The following is a 16,561-nucleotide window of genomic DNA, read 5'->3' on the forward strand; positions in this document are numbered from 1 at the left end:
CTGGCGGGCGGCGGCGCGCAAGGACCGCCCCCAGCCTGGCGCCGCCACCGCCCGCCTCGGCACAACATGGCGATGCACAACAAGGCGGCGCCGCCGCAGATCCCGGACACCCGGCGGGAGCTGGCGGAGCTCGTGAAGCGGAAGCAGGAGCTGGCGGTGAGGGCTGGCACCGGGGGCGCCCGGGTGGGGGCCCTGTGCCTGCCTCCGCCTCCAGGACCCGGCCCCGCCGCGCCGCTCGTTACTCCGCCGACGCAGCGCAGCGCAACGGCCGGGAGTCCGGCGGCCTGAGGACGGCTGCGCATGTCGCGGCCCGCCGGCGCCTCGGCCTCCCGGCCGTGCGCATTCGGAGCAGGGAGCTGGGGCCGGGGGCGGGGCGCGGAGCCGGGGAGGGGGAAGGGGACTAGGCAGGTGGGGGCGTGGAGGAAGGATGGCGCCAGGGGGTGGGGGCTTCCGTGCGGGAGCCCTGGAGAGGAGAGTGTCCATGAGCTCTGCGGGGTGGGCGAGGGGGGGCGGGTCCACGATCTTTGAGGGGTGGGGACCGGGCTTGTCGGCAGGCTGTAGGAGATTGGTTCGGGCTTGCCAGTGGGCTTTGGGGGGGTGGGGTAGGAGACAGGTGTGGGAGGGGGACCCACACATCCAGACAGGCCTTTGGAAGATGGAGGGGCGCGTGTCCTTTTGGGGACTAGGAGTAGATCAGTTGGATGCGGTTTTTGATGGGCAGGGTTGTGATGTATTTGGGAACATCTTAGAAGGTGACAGGCGAGGGGAAGCGGACTCAGTCTAGGGAATTAGGAATTGTGACACGCACCCGGGACCCCTTGCACCCTGGTGGCTAAGCCCTCCCTCCCCTTGCGTTTTGGCTTGGGCACCGGGAGGCCCATCTTACCTGAAGCTGCCCTTCCAGGTTTCCATAGCAACTGCAGCCCAGTGCGGGCGGCCTTTCGGAGCCTGCAGGGAGGGGAGCGAGTTGGCGCTGGAAGGCTGATCACCCTTCCCTCCCTCGGTAGCAGTATCTTTTATGCGTGGGAGTGGAGACTGCTCACGTTCTTCTTCCGCCCAGGTTCTTGACAGCTGGGTTTCCACGAAGCCCCTGAGTACATGCAAACTTCGGCATGGGTGTACATTTTAATGGGGACAGGCTCTTTCCATTCCATTTTATTCTTAAAGGGATCCAACAAGATGGGTCTAGACTGTCTTAGTCTGAAACAGCCTGCCCCTGCCCATGTCATCCTTCTTTCTACAAGGCTGGCTCTGTATAGTTAAACTTGAGTTTATAAGTCTGATATCCAGATTTCAGTTTGGTTAGGCTTAATGCTTGCATGTAGAAGGCATTAACCACTTCCTTGTTTTTCATCTCTCAGGAAACACTGGCAAACTTGGAGAGACAGATCTATGCTTTTGAAGGAAGCTACCTGGAAGACACTCAGATGTATGGCAACATTATTCGTGGCTGGGATCGGTATCTGACCAACCAAAAGTGAGTGTCAGAAGCCTGTAGTGTTTGTGTTGTGCCCTAGTAATATTTGTGTTTAGGGCTATGTATGTTGTTGGTAGTGACTTGGCAGGGAGACAGTAGTAAAGTGGGGTGGACAGAGGTCTGCACTTGAGCTTGGACTCTGGCTCAGCCACTGCCTCACTGAGTAACCCTGGACAAATCCTACATCTGTATAGTAGAGGAAATCTGGCCAGTGGCACAGGGTTGTGTGAGGCTTAAATGAGATACAGCATATAATACCGTACACACCAGCAGTGCTATCAGTGTTTTCTACATTTTAATCAGTCACGAGTCCCACCCTCACAAGATTTGCCATACCTGTGTGCCAACTGTACCACGGTTTATTTAGTAATATTATTCTTGAAAACTTTCTAAATTTTTTGAAAATTTTCAAATCTAGAGAAAAATTGAAAGAATAGTTCGTGATCTCTTGATACCCTTCACTAGCATTCACCAGTTGTTAACTTGTTACCACATTTGCTTTCCTCTCTTTTTTCCCTTTCTATAATGTGTATTAACGCACACCCCTATATCTACACTTAAAATTTTTTTAAAATTTGAAATCATTATAGATACACAGGGAGTTGCAAAAACAGCACAGTTTTCCCCAGTGGTTGGGTTTTATGTAACCATATAGTACAATAGCAAAACCAGGAAATTGACATTGGTATAATGTGTATATGTAGTTCTGTCATTTTATCATGTGGGTAGATTCCTGTAACTACCACTGCAATCAAGATACAGAACTTTTCCATCATCACAAAGATCTCCCTCATGCTACCCCTTTGTAGTTATATCTCCCCTTTCTCCCATATATATATGTATATACATTTTTTGCTAAACCATTTAAAAGTTAAAAGCAGATATCATGACATTTGCCCCAAATTATGTCAGCAGGTACCTCCTAAGAATAAGAACATCTTTCTTACGTAACCAACAATTATCATGCCTGGAAAATTAGTACTACATTAATAATATTATGTAGTATACAGTCTTTATTCATATTTCCCTAATTGTTCCTAAAATGCATTGCTACCTTGTTTTGAACCAGTGAGTGTTTGTGCATTGCATTTGGCTGTTGTGTCTCCTTAGTCTCTTAATTTAGGAGCTTCCCACCCTTTTTGGTGGTAAGATTGTTTATGACATTGTCTTGTAGAGTGTCCCAATTCCAGGTTTTTCTTATAGTGACTTCATGAGAGATCCTTTAAATATTTTTGGCAAAAATGTTGCATTAGTGATTTGTGTACCTCTTGTTGTTTACCTCTGTTTTATCAGGAGGCACATAATGACAGATTACCCCATTATTGGTGCCGCTAAGTTTGATCATATGATTTCACCATTGTAAAAGTTATTTTTTCCCTTTGTAATTAACAAGTAATTTCAGAGGTTATACATTTTATTTATTTTTATTTTTTAAGATTTATTTATTATTTATTTATTTATTTTATTTATCTTTGGCTGTGTCGGGTCTTAGTTGCGGCACGCGGGATCTTTCATGGCGGTGCTCGGACTCTTCATTGCGGCGTGTGGGCTTCTCTCTAGTTGTGGTGTGCAGGTTTTTCTCTTTCTAGTTGTGGCACGTGCGGGCTCCAGGGTGCATGGGCTCTGTAGTTTGCGGCACAAGGGCTCTCTAGCTGAGGTGTGCGAGCTCAGTAGTTTTAACACGCAGGCTTAGTTGCCCCACGGCATGTGGGATCTTAGTTCCCTGACCAGGGATCGAGCCCACGTCCCCTGCGTTGTAAGGTGGATTCTTTACTACTGGACCACTAGGGAAGTCCCTGGAGGTTACACTTTTTAGGCAGTGTGATTATACTGCTCCCCCCAATTTTTGTCACTGGTTTTAGTATCCATTGTTGATTATCTGAATTAATTATTATAATGAAGGTTGCAAAATGATGATTCTAATTTTACTGTTCCTTTTACATTTATTACTGGCATTCTGAAAGAAGAGTCTTCCCTTTTTGTCTTCTTTCCCTTTCGTTCTCTCTTTCTCTCTCTTTAGAATCACTGTAGATGCATGGATTTAAAAAAAAACAACAGCGTATTGGGATCTATTACTGTCACTTTGTAAAGGTTTATTTTATTTTTTAGTGTAAATTAATTTATTGAAATCTATACAGAGAAGTGCACAGATCATAAGTGTTTAGCTCACTGACTTTTCACAATGCTAACACACCCATCATTATCCTTTTTGATGCTTAGTTTGTCCCAAACGTGGCCAGAGGGAGCCTCCTCAGGCTGATTTCTTTGTCCTTTTTTTTAAAAAAAAATTTTTTAGTAACTTTATTTATTTTATTTATTTATTTTTGACTGCGTTGGGTCTTCGTTGCTGCACGCGGGCTTTTCTCTAGTCGCTGCGAGTGGGGGCTACGCTTTGTTGTGGTGCGCGGGCTTCTCATTGTGGAGGCATCTCTCCTTGCAGAGCACGGGCTCTAGGTGCTTGGGCTTCGGTAGTTGTGGCGTGTGGGCTCAGTAGTTGTGGCTCGCGGGCTCCAGAGAGCAGGCTTAGTAGTTGTGGCACATGGGCTTAGTTGCTCCGCGGCATGTGGGATCTTCCCGGACCAGGGCTCGAACCCGTGTCCCCTGCATTGGCAGGCGGATTCTTAACAACTGCGCCACCAAGGAGGTCCCATCCTTGTCCTTTTCCTGTCTCAGACCTGGTATCAGTCATTTCACTAAGGAACTCTGGTTCTTTCTTTAAGTTTTATTTATTTATTTATTTATTTTTTAAATTTATTTTTGGCTGTGTTGGGTCTTCGTTGCTGCACGCGGGCTTTCTCTAGTTGCGGTGAGCGGGGGCTACTCTTTGTTGCGGTGTGCGGGCCTCTCATTGCAGTGGCTTCTCTTGTTGCAGAGCACAGGCTCTAGGCACGCAGCCTTCAGTAGTTGTGGCACGCGTAGTTGTGGTTCGCGGGCTCTAGAGCGCAGGCTCAGTAGTTGTGGCGCACAGGTTCAATTGCTCCATGGCATGTGGGATCTTCCCAGACCAGGGATCGAACCCGTGTCCCCTGCATTGGCAGGCAGATTCTTATCCACTGTGCCACCAGGGAAGCCCTTTAAGTTTTTTAAACTAAGATTATTTAACAGAGATACTTCATAGCACTAGTCTGTGCTAGGTGTTTTTAATAATAGGCATTAAAATAAATACATATTAAATGAAAATGATTGTGAACCTAAAGCTAAAGTAATCTCATGTGTCACAGTGGACCACATACCGTCCATTGGAAAACATTGCTGTCTTCATAGGCATTCAGCCTGAAGGTCATTTTGGTCAATCCAAGTGGTGTGGAGGCATTTCTGTATGGAACTCGGTAATTTAAAAAAAAAGAGTTCCTTACATTTGTCCTGGTGCGTCCTCAGCTTGAGCCACAGACATAGCTTGGTGCTTATAATGAGTTTCTTGTGTGTGTTTTAGAAACTCCAATAGCAAAAACGATAGAAGGAACCGGAAGTTTAAGGAAGCAGAGCGGCTCTTCAGTAAATCCTCAGTTACTTCAGCAGCTGTAAGTGAGGCGGGGGGATCTTTCTGTGGCCCATTGTTAAGGAAGACCTCCGTTAAGTTTCTGCGAGTTTTCTCTTTCCTGTCCGTCTGTGAGTTGGTTGTCTCTTTCCTTTCTGTCTGTGAGTGCTCTCCTGAGATCTGTGATAATTTTTATAGTAACTGGTGGTTTTTTCTTTTAGGCAGTAAGTGCATTGGCAGGAGTTCAGGACCAGCTCATTGAAAAGAGTAAGTTTATCTTTTTACTTTTTCATCAGTTTATTTTTAAGCTACCATCGCCCCTATATTTAATTCCTATCCAGTGGTGTATCTGAAGACTGCATCTCTTGTTCTTGCCTCTTCTTTCTAGAAGTTAGGAACCCTTTTGGGTATCCTTAATTCTGTCTTTCTTTGGGGGAAGAAACTACCGTGTCCATCCTGCCTTTTCAGTCACATGAAGGTTGACTTCACCTGTTCAAAGACACAGAGATATGTCTTCACTCCTGTTGAGTCTTAGGGAATTTTTTAAAGTTAAAAAAACCCTTTTATCATGGAAAATTTCAGACATATCTAATAAATCCTCATGCACCCAATTTAATAATTCTTAGGAAATTCTGATCCTATGAACAGAATGTACCTGTGTGTTCTTAAATTTAAAATGGAGAACAGGTAGTATTTACTTTGTAGAGAAATTGTATCATTCTCTGTATGTAAGCCATACAGTCTAACTCCTTTCTAATTTCTAGTGATGGGACTTAGAACTGCAGGTTAATCTTTCTGTATCAGACTCTATGTAGCTGTATTGGATGCTCTCCCTGTGGGTCGGGTCACTCTGAAACACACCCTGCTTTTTGTATTGTGGCTGGTGGGTATTTTCACATGGCATATCTTGTTGTGGGATCAAGTTCTCTTGTTTGCATTACCAGGGCGTTGGTTTGCGGAGAAGGGATTTTGGTAGTATGGGAGTTAGAACTACTCAGTGACTTCAATTATTATCTCTATGTACAGATTTCTGAATTTTTAGCCCTATCCCTAACTCCTTTCCTGAGCTTTAGTCATGCATTTCTAGAAAATTCTAGAAAATGTCTTCTAGACATTTCCACTCAGATGGTCAGACTCAGACATTTTGTCTAAAACTGAGCTGTTCTCGTTCCTTCAAAATGTGTCTGCCTAGTTGTTTTGTTTCACAGTACTTCTGTTCTCTGTCCTTCAAAACTTTGTAGGCAGCTTTGACTCCTTTCTGCCAGCCTAATCAGTTGGACCAAGTCCTTTTGATTTTTTCTTTCATTATGACTGTCAGTTAAATCTTATTTTTTCTCCATTAATACCACTTCTAGAATGTAGAGCCATTTCATCTGCTTTATGGAGTAACAAGACTGGTTAAGAACATTCTGGACCTTACTGCTATGAGCTGCGATGGAATGATGTCTGACTCCTCAGTTTTCACAAGAGCCTATTATCCTGCCCCAGGCTTAGCGGATAGTTTAGTATATGGCTCTGTACCTAATTACCCACACAGAAGGGGTGTGCCTAGATACTGGTCAGGAAGACTCCTAAAGCCACTGCTTTCAGCATCTTGACTTGAGACAAATACTGATGTATTGAAGATTTTCTGGAGCATGTGGACGCCATCCATTCCCCTAAGATCTTCCCCCTGGATTGAGCCCCATTTCTGGAATATATCATATTGGTATTCCTTGGTTTTCCCTATAAAGTTGCACTTAGTAACATTTTGGTCCTGTAAAATGTGTCACTGTGTTATTATAAGAGGACGTTGCAAATGTTTATTATCATTACTAATTATTATCTCCTTTAGGAATAGTTGTTTTCCCTGAACGACTAGTTGGTTTTTACTGAAAACTTGGTAATTGACTGTTTTCCTCTCAGTATGGGTGCTAAAATGCTTAAAGCCAAATTTGGGGTTCCTCTCTAGAAAGCAAATAGGAATTTATAGCATGTGTTTGGGGAATGAATCTTAGTACTGCATCCAGCTTACTTTCTTCTTCTGTTCCTCTTTGCTTTACTTAATCTCATTTTAAATTTATTTTATTGGATTTCATTCTTTTAATTTATCTAGCTTGGGTTTCATTGGACTTCATGAAACTATGGTTTGGTATTTTTTATCAATCAGTTCTGGAAAATTCCCAGCTGTTACCTCTTCAGATACTGTGTTTGCTCCATGCTCTCTCTCTTCTCCTGGTACTCTGGTTAAATGTAAGTTAAACCTTCTCTCTCATTTCATCCTTTATGTCTTTTATTATCTTTTCTATATCTTCTTTTTTGTCTCTGTGCTGCATTATGGGTAATTTTTTTTCTGACCTACCCATTCACTAATTCTCTTTTCAGTTGAGTCTGATTTACTGTTAAACCGTCCCTTGATTTTTAAATCTTTTATTATACTTTAAAAAAATTTTTTTTGGCCATGCTGCGTGGTATGTGGGATCTTAGTTCCCCAACTGGGGATCAACCCTCACCCGCTGCATTAGAAGAGTGGAGTCTTAACCACTGGACCAACAGAGAAGTCCTATTACTACATTTTTAATTTCCAGAAATTCTACTTAACTACTTAAAAAATCTGCTATGTGATTTTTATATATATATATATATTTTAAATTTATTTATTTATTTTTGTCTGCGTTGGGTCCTCGTTGCTGTGCGTGGGCTTTCTCCAGCTGTGGTGAGCGGGGGCCACTCTTCGTTGCGGAGCATGGGCTCTAGGTGCGAGGGCCCCACCAGTTGTGGCACGTGGGCTCAGTAGTTGTGGCTTGCGTGCTCCAGAGCACAGGCCCAGCAGCCGTGGCTCACAGGCCTAGCTGGTCCACGGCATGTGGGATCCTCCCGGACCAGGACTCGAACCCATCTCCCCTGCATTGGCAGGTGAATTCCCAACCACTGCACCACCAGGGAAGCCCCTGCTATGTGATTTTTTAGTACCTTTCTTTGCAGTTGTTTTCAAACTTGCCTTTTACTTTTTTTTAATAAATTTATTTATTTATTTATTTTTGGCTGCATTGGGTCTTTGTTGTTAGGTCTTAGTTGCTGCGTGCGGGCTTTCTCTAGTTGTGGCGAGTGGGGGCTACTCTTAGTTGTGGTGCGCGGGCTTCTCATTGCAGTGGCTTCTCTTGTTGCACAGCTTGGGCTCTAGGTGCGCAGCTTCAGTATTTGTGGCACACGGGCTCAGTAGTTGTGGCTCGCGGGCTCTAGAGCACAGGCTCAGTAGTTGTGGCGCATGGGCTTAGTTGCCCCGCGGCATGTGGGATCTTACCAGACCAGGGCTCAAACCCGTGTTCCCTGCATTGGCAGGCAGATTCTCAACCACCGCGCCATCAGTGAAGTCCCTACTTCTTTAAGTATAGCAAGCATAGGTTTCCTGTAGTCTGTATTTAATTTCAGTTTCTGAAATCTTTAAGAGCCTCTTTCTGTTTGTTGTTTCTGCTGTTGTATCACTCATGAAATCTAATTTCCCTGTGTGCTTGTTGGTTGTCTTTGTGTACTTCTGTTCACTATAGTTAAAAGTATTTGTAGAATAATTTGACAGCTGGGATGAAGGTGCTGTCTTCCAGAGAAGACCTATGTTTGCTTCTGCTAGGACTGCTTGGACCAAGTTCAAGGCTTGAGGGTTCCCAAAAGATCCAAACTTTAATTCCAAGAGAGGAATGAGGAATGGTCTGCTTTGCCTTTCACTCTTTTTTCCTTTGTACAGAGTCTTTCCGTTGTCTCAGAATTTTTGTATAACAGATCTTGTGGAATGACTCCCGTGTTTTTGATCTTTGGTGGCAATGAAGAAAACATCCCTTTCTCTTAGAATTTGTACTTGTATATTCTCAGATCTCAAAGATTTTGGAGTTTTGCACTTTTGGCATTTATTTTTGAACTGTTCTGAAATTTTCCTCAAAAAAGGCACTACTTTTGCTTCCTCTGGCTTCTTATGTACCTACACTAGAATGAGACTGGATTAGCATGGTCCCAAAGGGGAATTTTATGCTAATTAGTGAGGCATTGTATATTTTTCTAAAAAGAATAAAGTAAAAGAAAAACAAAGCAGGCAGATTTTATCCAGTTTCCTGTAAAGGATCAGCAGTCTCACCTGTTTGTTTTACTGGGCTTCTCTGAAGCTTTCGTCAAAGCAAACCCCTCCAGCATCTGCATCATTGCACAGGTAAGTGAACAGCTGCATGAGCATTGTTCTGGGTGTCTTCCTTTCTGCCTTTAAACGTTTCGTGCTGATCAGAAGTCACTGCCGCGGCACTATTCAGTAGCTAGTCCTTTAAGTAGCGCATCTCATTTGTAGATGTATTTAACTTAAAATTTGACGTTATTTGCTCTAAGAATGAGTTGCTCAGTTTTATGTCAGTGAGAGGCAAACTCGTGTGTCTTTTCATGGTGGCAGCAGCAATCGATTGACCGACTTGCTGCTGTACCTTGATATGTTGTAACCCAGTCCTCTTGCTATCACTTCTCTTCTGCTTCCATGAGCCGAGGAAGGAAATGATTATTACTTTGTGCTCTCACTTTGTACATTAACAGCGTTTAATCTAGTCTCCCCAGCTCCAGTCCCTCTTATAAACCGCTTCTAGCCTAATCTTAAAACACGGGTTTGCACAGAGAACTCAATACACGTTAGTTGTTTGGTGTTACTTCCCTGTTCCGAAATTCTGGATGCCTTCATCTTGTTATGTCCGGCTAGCAGCTGTTTTACTGCAAATAACCCTGACTGATTGCTTGGAATTTGACTCATGTGTTTGTAGATCTCAAAGATGTTGAGATTTGAACACTTACTGTGTTCCGGACAGTAAGCAAACACTTTACATTATCTCATTTAATCCCTAAAGCTACTTCTTGCGGATAGGGAACATGGCTGTAGCCCCAAGCATCTAGCCCAATGTCTCGTCCATAAGAGGTGCTCAGCACGTGAGAGAAAGAATTCCTATTTTACAGACGGGGAAACAGGCTCAGAAAGATTAAGCAGCAAGTCAGTTTTCTTAACATCCCCTCGTATTGTCCCCCATGTTAGATCCCCTAGTCTGACAGTTATGACTCCGCTCAACCTGTCATTCCATTTCACCTGTCAATTCTCAAGCTCTCTGTTTAAAAGGTGTTGTTTGACTTATTTGTCCCAAATACCTTGTGTTTTCTCACCTCTGCACTTTTTTGCATGTGCTACTTTTTGTACTTATTTTGGCTCTCATTTTTCAAGGTCCGGTTTAAATTCCACCCCCTCAGTGAAGCTTTTCCTGAATAATCCGCTCTTTCTTCTCTGACTCGCATAATGCTTAGTATCCGTATCAGCCCTTTGGGACATCGGTTACTGCCTGGACTCTGTTCATAGGGCTTTGATTTGATTTACGCTGCTTTGTTTGTGTTTGCGTGTGTGCGTGTGTACCCGTGTCCCCACTTTATAGACTATGACCAATTCCTCCATCCATTTACTCAGAACTCCCATAGCAACTGGCCCCAAATGAGTGAATAGTTGGTTTTGCTCCCCAGTGTCTTTGAGTAGAATTGCAACACAGACAGAATTTGCCTTATCTAACTTGCCTTCCTTACTTGTTTCCCACCTTTTTAGCTAACCCTTCTCTCCCCTGTGCCCAGCCCCTCCTCAGTTAGTCCTGTGTCCCTTCTGCAATCCTGTCTGTGATCCAAAGCTTTTGTGACTGCATGCCCTGGTAGCCTGCTCCTTCCCCAACTTGTGCCTCCACCATTTGCATTTTCAGAGATGACAGTTTTTATCTGAATAAATAGGACTGAGTACGGCAGAGGAAGGCTGTCCTGACCATACATCTCCATCTTAGACTCATCTGTTTATATTTCGTTAGATTTTTTTTTTTAAACTTTTTAACCCTTTTGTGAGGGTTGTATGTATTAATATATTTGAAGTGTGTACAGCAGTGCCTGGCTTATGGTAAGGACTGTCTGTGTCAGCTGTTGTTAGCATCTTGCAGTCTTATTTATTTATTTTTTATAAATTTATTTATTTTATTTATTTTTATTTTTGGCTGCGTTGGGTCTTTGTTGCCGTGTGTGGGCTTTCTCTAGTTGCGGTGAGTGGGGGCTACTCTTCGTTGTGGTGCGCGGGCTTCTCATTGCAGTGGCTTCTCTTGTTGAGGAGCACGGGCTCTAGGCGTGTGGGCTTCAGTAGTTGTGGCACACGGGCTCAGTAGTTGTGGTGCACGGACTTAGTTGCTCTGCAGCATGTGGGATCTTCCCGGACCAGGGCTCGAACCCGTGTCCCCTGCATTGGTAGGCGGATTCTTAACCACTGTGCCACCAGGGAAGCCCTATTTCTTTCTTTCTTTATTTGGCTGCGTCGGGTCTTAGTTGCCACACGTGAGACCTTTATTGCGGCATGCAGAATCTTTTTTGTTGCAGTGTGCAGACTCTTCATTGTGGCGCACAGGCTTCTCTCTAGTTGTGGAGCGTGGGGGCTACTCTTCGTCGCAGTGCGCAGGCTTCTCACTGTGGTGGCTTCTCTTGTTGCGGAGCACGGGCTCTAGGCATGCGGGCTTCAGTAGTTGTGGCGTGCGGGCTCAGTAGTTGTGGCTTGCGGGCTCTAGGGCTCAGGCTCAGTAGTTGTGGCGCATGGGCTTAGTTGCTTCGCGGCACGCGGGATCTTCCCGGACCAGGGCTCGAACCCGTGTCCCCTCCATTGGCAGGCGGATTCTTAACCACTGTGCCACATGAAGTCCCACATTCTTTTTAAAAGCCAGAAAATATCCCCTAGTCTGGTTGTTCCTCCTTTGTTGATGAATATTCCCATCATCTCCCTTTTCCCCCACTATGAACAGTGTCACAGTAAACATCCTTGTACCCATATGCTTTTTTGCAGTGGAATTTTAATTTCTGTATGACAGTGTCCCAGAAGTGGCACTACTGTGTCAAAGAATGATTTTCATAAATATAGCCCAGTTACTTTCTGTCGTATGAAGGGAAATGTATATTTGGTCTTTGTCCCCTTTCCTGGCACACAGCTCCTAAAACTCTTGGACTCTCCAGAATATTAAGAATGACTAGCATGGGACTTCCCTGGTGGCACAGTGGTTAAGAATCCGCCTGCCAATGCAGAGGACGCGGGTTCGAGCCCTGGTCCAGGAAGATTCCACAAGCTGCGGAGCAACTAAGCCCGTGCGCCACAGCTACTGAGCCTGCGAGCCACAACTACTGAGTCCTCATGCCACAACTACTGAAGCCCACTTGCCTAGAGCCTGTGCTCCGCAACAAGAGAAGCCACTGCAATGAGAAGCCCACGCACCGCAACGAAGAGTAGACCCCGCTCGCCTCAACTAGAGAAAGCCCGTGCACAACAATGAAGACCCAACGTAGCCATAAATAAATAAATAAATACATAAAAAAATTTAAAAAAAAATAAAGAATGACTAGCATGCAAAAGAGTAGTCTTTTGTATGCTAATGAGATGACTGGTGGCCGTGTTCACCGCCCCTCCCTCGCCCACAGATAGCATCAGATGGGGGCTGGTCACACAAAAGACCAGTCCTTGACTAGAAGTTTGGAACTTTCAGCCTTAACCCTGAAACCTCCAGGGAGGGGAAGGGGACTGGAGATTGTGCTCATCACCAATGGCTAGTGACTTAATTAGTCATGCCTGCATAATGAAACCTCCATAAAAACCCCTAAATGATGGAGTTTCTGTTGGTGAACATGGTGCAGTGCTGGGAAGGTTCCCAGCCCAGAGAAGGCAAGGAAGCTCCACGCCGCTCCCCATACCTTGCCCTGTGTGCCTCTTCCATTTGCCTGTTTCTGAGTTGTATCCTTTGTAATAACGCATGTTCCTGATTCTAGCAAATTATTGACCCTGAGGAGGGGGTTGTCGTACCCCTGATTTATGGCTGGTCTGTTGGATGTCTGGGAGGCCCAGGACTGGTGACTGGTGTCTGAAGTAGGGGGCACTCTTGTGGGACTGAGCCCTTAAATTGTGGGTTCTGCCCTGACTCCAGTAGTTAGTGTCAGAATTAAATTCAAGTGTTGGTGTCTGGGGAATCAGGGAATTGGTTGTTGGTGTTGGAAAACACCCTGGACTTTCCAAAAAGAGTCTTGCCATTCCCATTCTTAAAAGCATATCTTGGGAGGGCCCATTACAGATACATTGGGGTAAAATAAGGGGGAAAAAGATTACGTTTAAACTCTTTCATTAGAGTGAATTTTGAATCTACGCAAATGCAGACAAAACAATGAATCCCTGTGTACCCATCACATGGCCCCCAAATCATCACACTGTGGCCAGTCCTGTCCTATCCACACCCTACCTACCCTCACCTCCAGCCCCTGTATTATGTTGAAAAATCTCAGAAATCTACCCCCGTTTCTTGTATACATATTCTAGTATGTTGGGTTTTTTAAAAATTTTTTTAAAATTTATTTTTGGCTGCGTTGGGTCTTTGTTGCTGCATGTGGGCTTTCTCTAGTCGCGGCGAGCAGGGGCTACTCTTCGTTGCGGTGCGCGAGCTTCTCTTGTTGCAGAGCACGGGCTCTAGGCGTGCGGGCCTCAGTAGTTGCGGCACATGGGCTCAGTAGTTGCGGCTCGCGGGCTCTAGTGCACAGACTCAGTAGTTGTGGCGCACGGGCTCAGTTGCTCCGCAGCATGTGGGCTCTTCCCGGACCAGGGATCAAACCCGTGTCCCCTGTATTGGCAGGCGGATTCTCAACCACTGCACCACCAGGGAAGTCCCTTTCAGTATGTATTGCCAAATGATAGTTTTTAAATTGTGGCAAGAACACTAAACATAAGATCTACGGATTTTTTTTTTTAATTTTTAATTTATTTTTGGCTGTGTTGGGTCTTTGTTGCTGTGCGCGGGCTTTCTCTAGTTGCGGTGAGCGGGGGCTACTCTTCATTGTGGTGCGTGGGCTTCTCATTGCAGTGGCTTCTCTTGCTGTGGAACATGGGCTCTAGGCGCACAGGCTTCAGTAGTTGCAGCATGCGGGCTCAGTAGTTGTGGTTTGCAGGCTCTAGGGCGCAGGCTCAGTAGTTGTGGCGCATGGGCTTGGTTGCTCCGCAGCATGTGGGATCTTCCCAGACCAGGGCCCGAACCCGTGTCCCCTGCATTGGCAGGTGGATTCTTAACCACTGCACCACCATGGGAGTCCAGACCTACAGATTTTTAAGTGCACAATACGATAGTCTTAACTGTACAGAGTTGCACTGCAGATCTCTAGGACTTAATTGTCTTGCATGACTGAAACTTTATACTCATCAAACAGCAACTCTCCCCTCCCCCCTCCCCCCAGCCACTGGCAACCACCATTCTACTTTCTGCTTCTGTGAGTTTGACTGTTTTAGATACCTCATAGAAGTGGAATCATGCAGTATTTGTTTTTCTGTGGCTGGCTTATTTCACTTAGCATAATGTCCTCCAGGTTCATCCATGTTGTGGCATATGACAGGATTTCCTTCTTTTTAAGGCTGAATAATATATTCCATTGTTATGTATATACCACATTTTCTTTTTTTTAAATAAATTTATTTATTTTTATTTTTGGCTGCATTGGGTCCTTGTTGCTGCACATGGGTTTTCTTTTAGTTGCGGTGAGCAGGGGCTACTCTTTGTGCGGTGCGTTGGCTTCTCATTGCAGTGGCTTCTTTTGTTGCGAGCACGGGCTCTAGGTGCATGGGCTTCAGTAGTTGTGGCACTCGGGCTCAGTAGTTGTGGCTTGCAGGCTCAGTAGCTGTGGCACACAGGCTTAGTTGCTCCACGGCATGTGGGATTTTCCCAGACCAGAGCTCGAACCCGTGTCCCCTGCATTGGTAGGCAGATTCTTAACCACTGCCCCACCAGGGAAGCCCTACCACAGTTTCTTTATCCGTTCATCTATTGACGGACATTTAAGTCGTTTCCATATTTGGGCTATTGAATAATGCTGCAATGAACATGGGAGTACAGATATCTCTTCAAGATCCTGATTTCAGTTCCTTTGAATAAATACCCGTGAGTGGGGTTACTGGATCATGTTGTAGTTATATAAATGATAGGCCCTTTACACTATAATCACACTTAAAAACTCCCAAACAGAACATGTATTAGTACTGCATTTCTTTTTAATGCTGAATAATACAGGCATACTTTGTTTTATTGCACTTTGCAGATACTGCATTTTTTACAAATTGAATGTTTGTGGCAACCCTGTGCTGTCAGATGATGGTTAGCATTTTTTAGCAATAATATATTTTTAAATTAAGGTATGTACATTTTTTTAGACATAATGCTGTTGCACACTTAATAGACTACAGTATAGTGTTAACATAACTTTTATATGCACTGGGAAACCAAAAAATTTGTGTAACTCACATTATTTTGATACTCGCTTTATTGTGGTGGTCCAGAACCAAATCCACAATGTCTCCGAGCTGTGCCTATATTCCATTGCATGGATATACCACATTTTATTTATGCATTCATCAGTTGATGGACATTTTGCTGCTGTGAATAATACTTCTGTGAACATTTATGACCAGTTTTGTGTGAACATGTTATCATTTCTCTTGGATATATACTCAGGAGTGGAATTGCTGGTGATTTGTTAACTCAGTGTTTAATCTTTTGAGGAACTGCCAAACTGTCTTCCAAATTGGCTGTACAATTTATATTCCCATCAGCAGTGTTTGAAGGTTCTAGTTTCTCCACATCTTCACCAACACTTGTTACTGTTTGTCTTTCCATTATAGTTACCCTAGTGGGTAGGCAGTGCTATCTCATTGTAGTTTTGATTTGCATTTCCCTAATGGCTAATGATGTTGTGCATCTTTTCCTGTGCTTATTGCCCATTTGTATATCTTCTTTTGAGAAATGTCTGTTCAAATCCATTGCTGATGTTTTAAATTTTTTTTTTTGTCTTTTTATTTTTGAGTTCTAAGAGTTCTTTATGTATTCTGGATACAAGTCTTTATCAGATATATGATTTGCAAATATTTTCTCCCATTCTGTGGGTTGTGATTTTTTTTCTTTTTTTTTTCTAGTTAGCATTGGTTTATAACATATAAGTTTGATATGTACAACATTATATTTTGACTTCTGTATATACTACAGTGTTCTCACCACCAAAAGTTTAGTTTCCATCTGTCACCATATAGCTGACCCCCTTTGCCCATTTTGCTCTCACCTCACCCCTGTGGGTTGTTTTACTTTTTGGGTGATATTTGCAGTTCAAGAGTTTTACATACATGATATAGTTCACTTTACATATTTTTTCTTTTGTCATGCTTGCTTTTGTGGTCTTATCTGAGAAACCATTGCCTAATCCAATAGAGTCTAAGAGATTTATAGCTCCTACATTTAGGTCTCTGATCCATTTTGAGTTAATTTTTGTATATGGTGTGAGATAGGGTTCCAATTTCATTCTTTTGCATGTGGATATCCAGTTATCTTAGCACCATTTGTCAAAAGACGATTCTTTTTTCATTGAATTGTCTTGTCATTCTTGTTGAAAATCAGTTGACCATAAATGTAAGGATTTATATCTGGACTCTGAATTCTGTTCCCTTGACCTGTATGTCTATTCTTACGCTCATACCATGCAGTCTTGATTACTCTAGCTTTGTGTAGTAAGTTTTGAAGTTCTTGTGCTAATTTTTATAT

At 43.9% G+C, this 16,561-nt stretch overlaps 1 protein-coding gene across 5 annotated transcripts in view; it reads left to right on the forward strand.

The window, feature by feature from the left end:
* MEAF6 (MYST/Esa1 associated factor 6) overlaps positions 1 to 16,561 on the forward strand; it is a 25,111-nt gene continuing 8,550 nt past the window's right edge. For 3 of the 5 annotated variants that reach the window (XR_014252798.1, XM_082422474.1, XM_082422476.1), the window contains exons 1-4: positions 6 to 156; positions 1,362 to 1,477; positions 4,911 to 4,998; positions 5,177 to 5,222. Coding sequence is in view for 3 of the 5 variants with exons in the window: in XM_082422474.1 (XP_082278600.1) it covers positions 67 to 156; positions 1,362 to 1,477; positions 4,911 to 4,998; positions 5,177 to 5,222 (340 nt within the window). In the remaining 2 variants the exon portion in view is untranslated. Of the gene's footprint in view, positions 157 to 1,361; positions 1,478 to 4,910; positions 4,999 to 5,176; positions 5,223 to 16,561 lie in introns of all 5 variants that reach the window. The other 2 variants (XR_014252797.1, XM_082422475.1) reach the window with 1 other exon arrangement.

The sequence above is a fragment of the Balaenoptera physalus genome (assembly GCF_965194825.1).
Source record: "Balaenoptera physalus genome assembly, chromosome: 1".
NCBI lineage: Eukaryota > Metazoa > Chordata > Mammalia > Artiodactyla > Balaenopteridae > Balaenoptera > Balaenoptera physalus.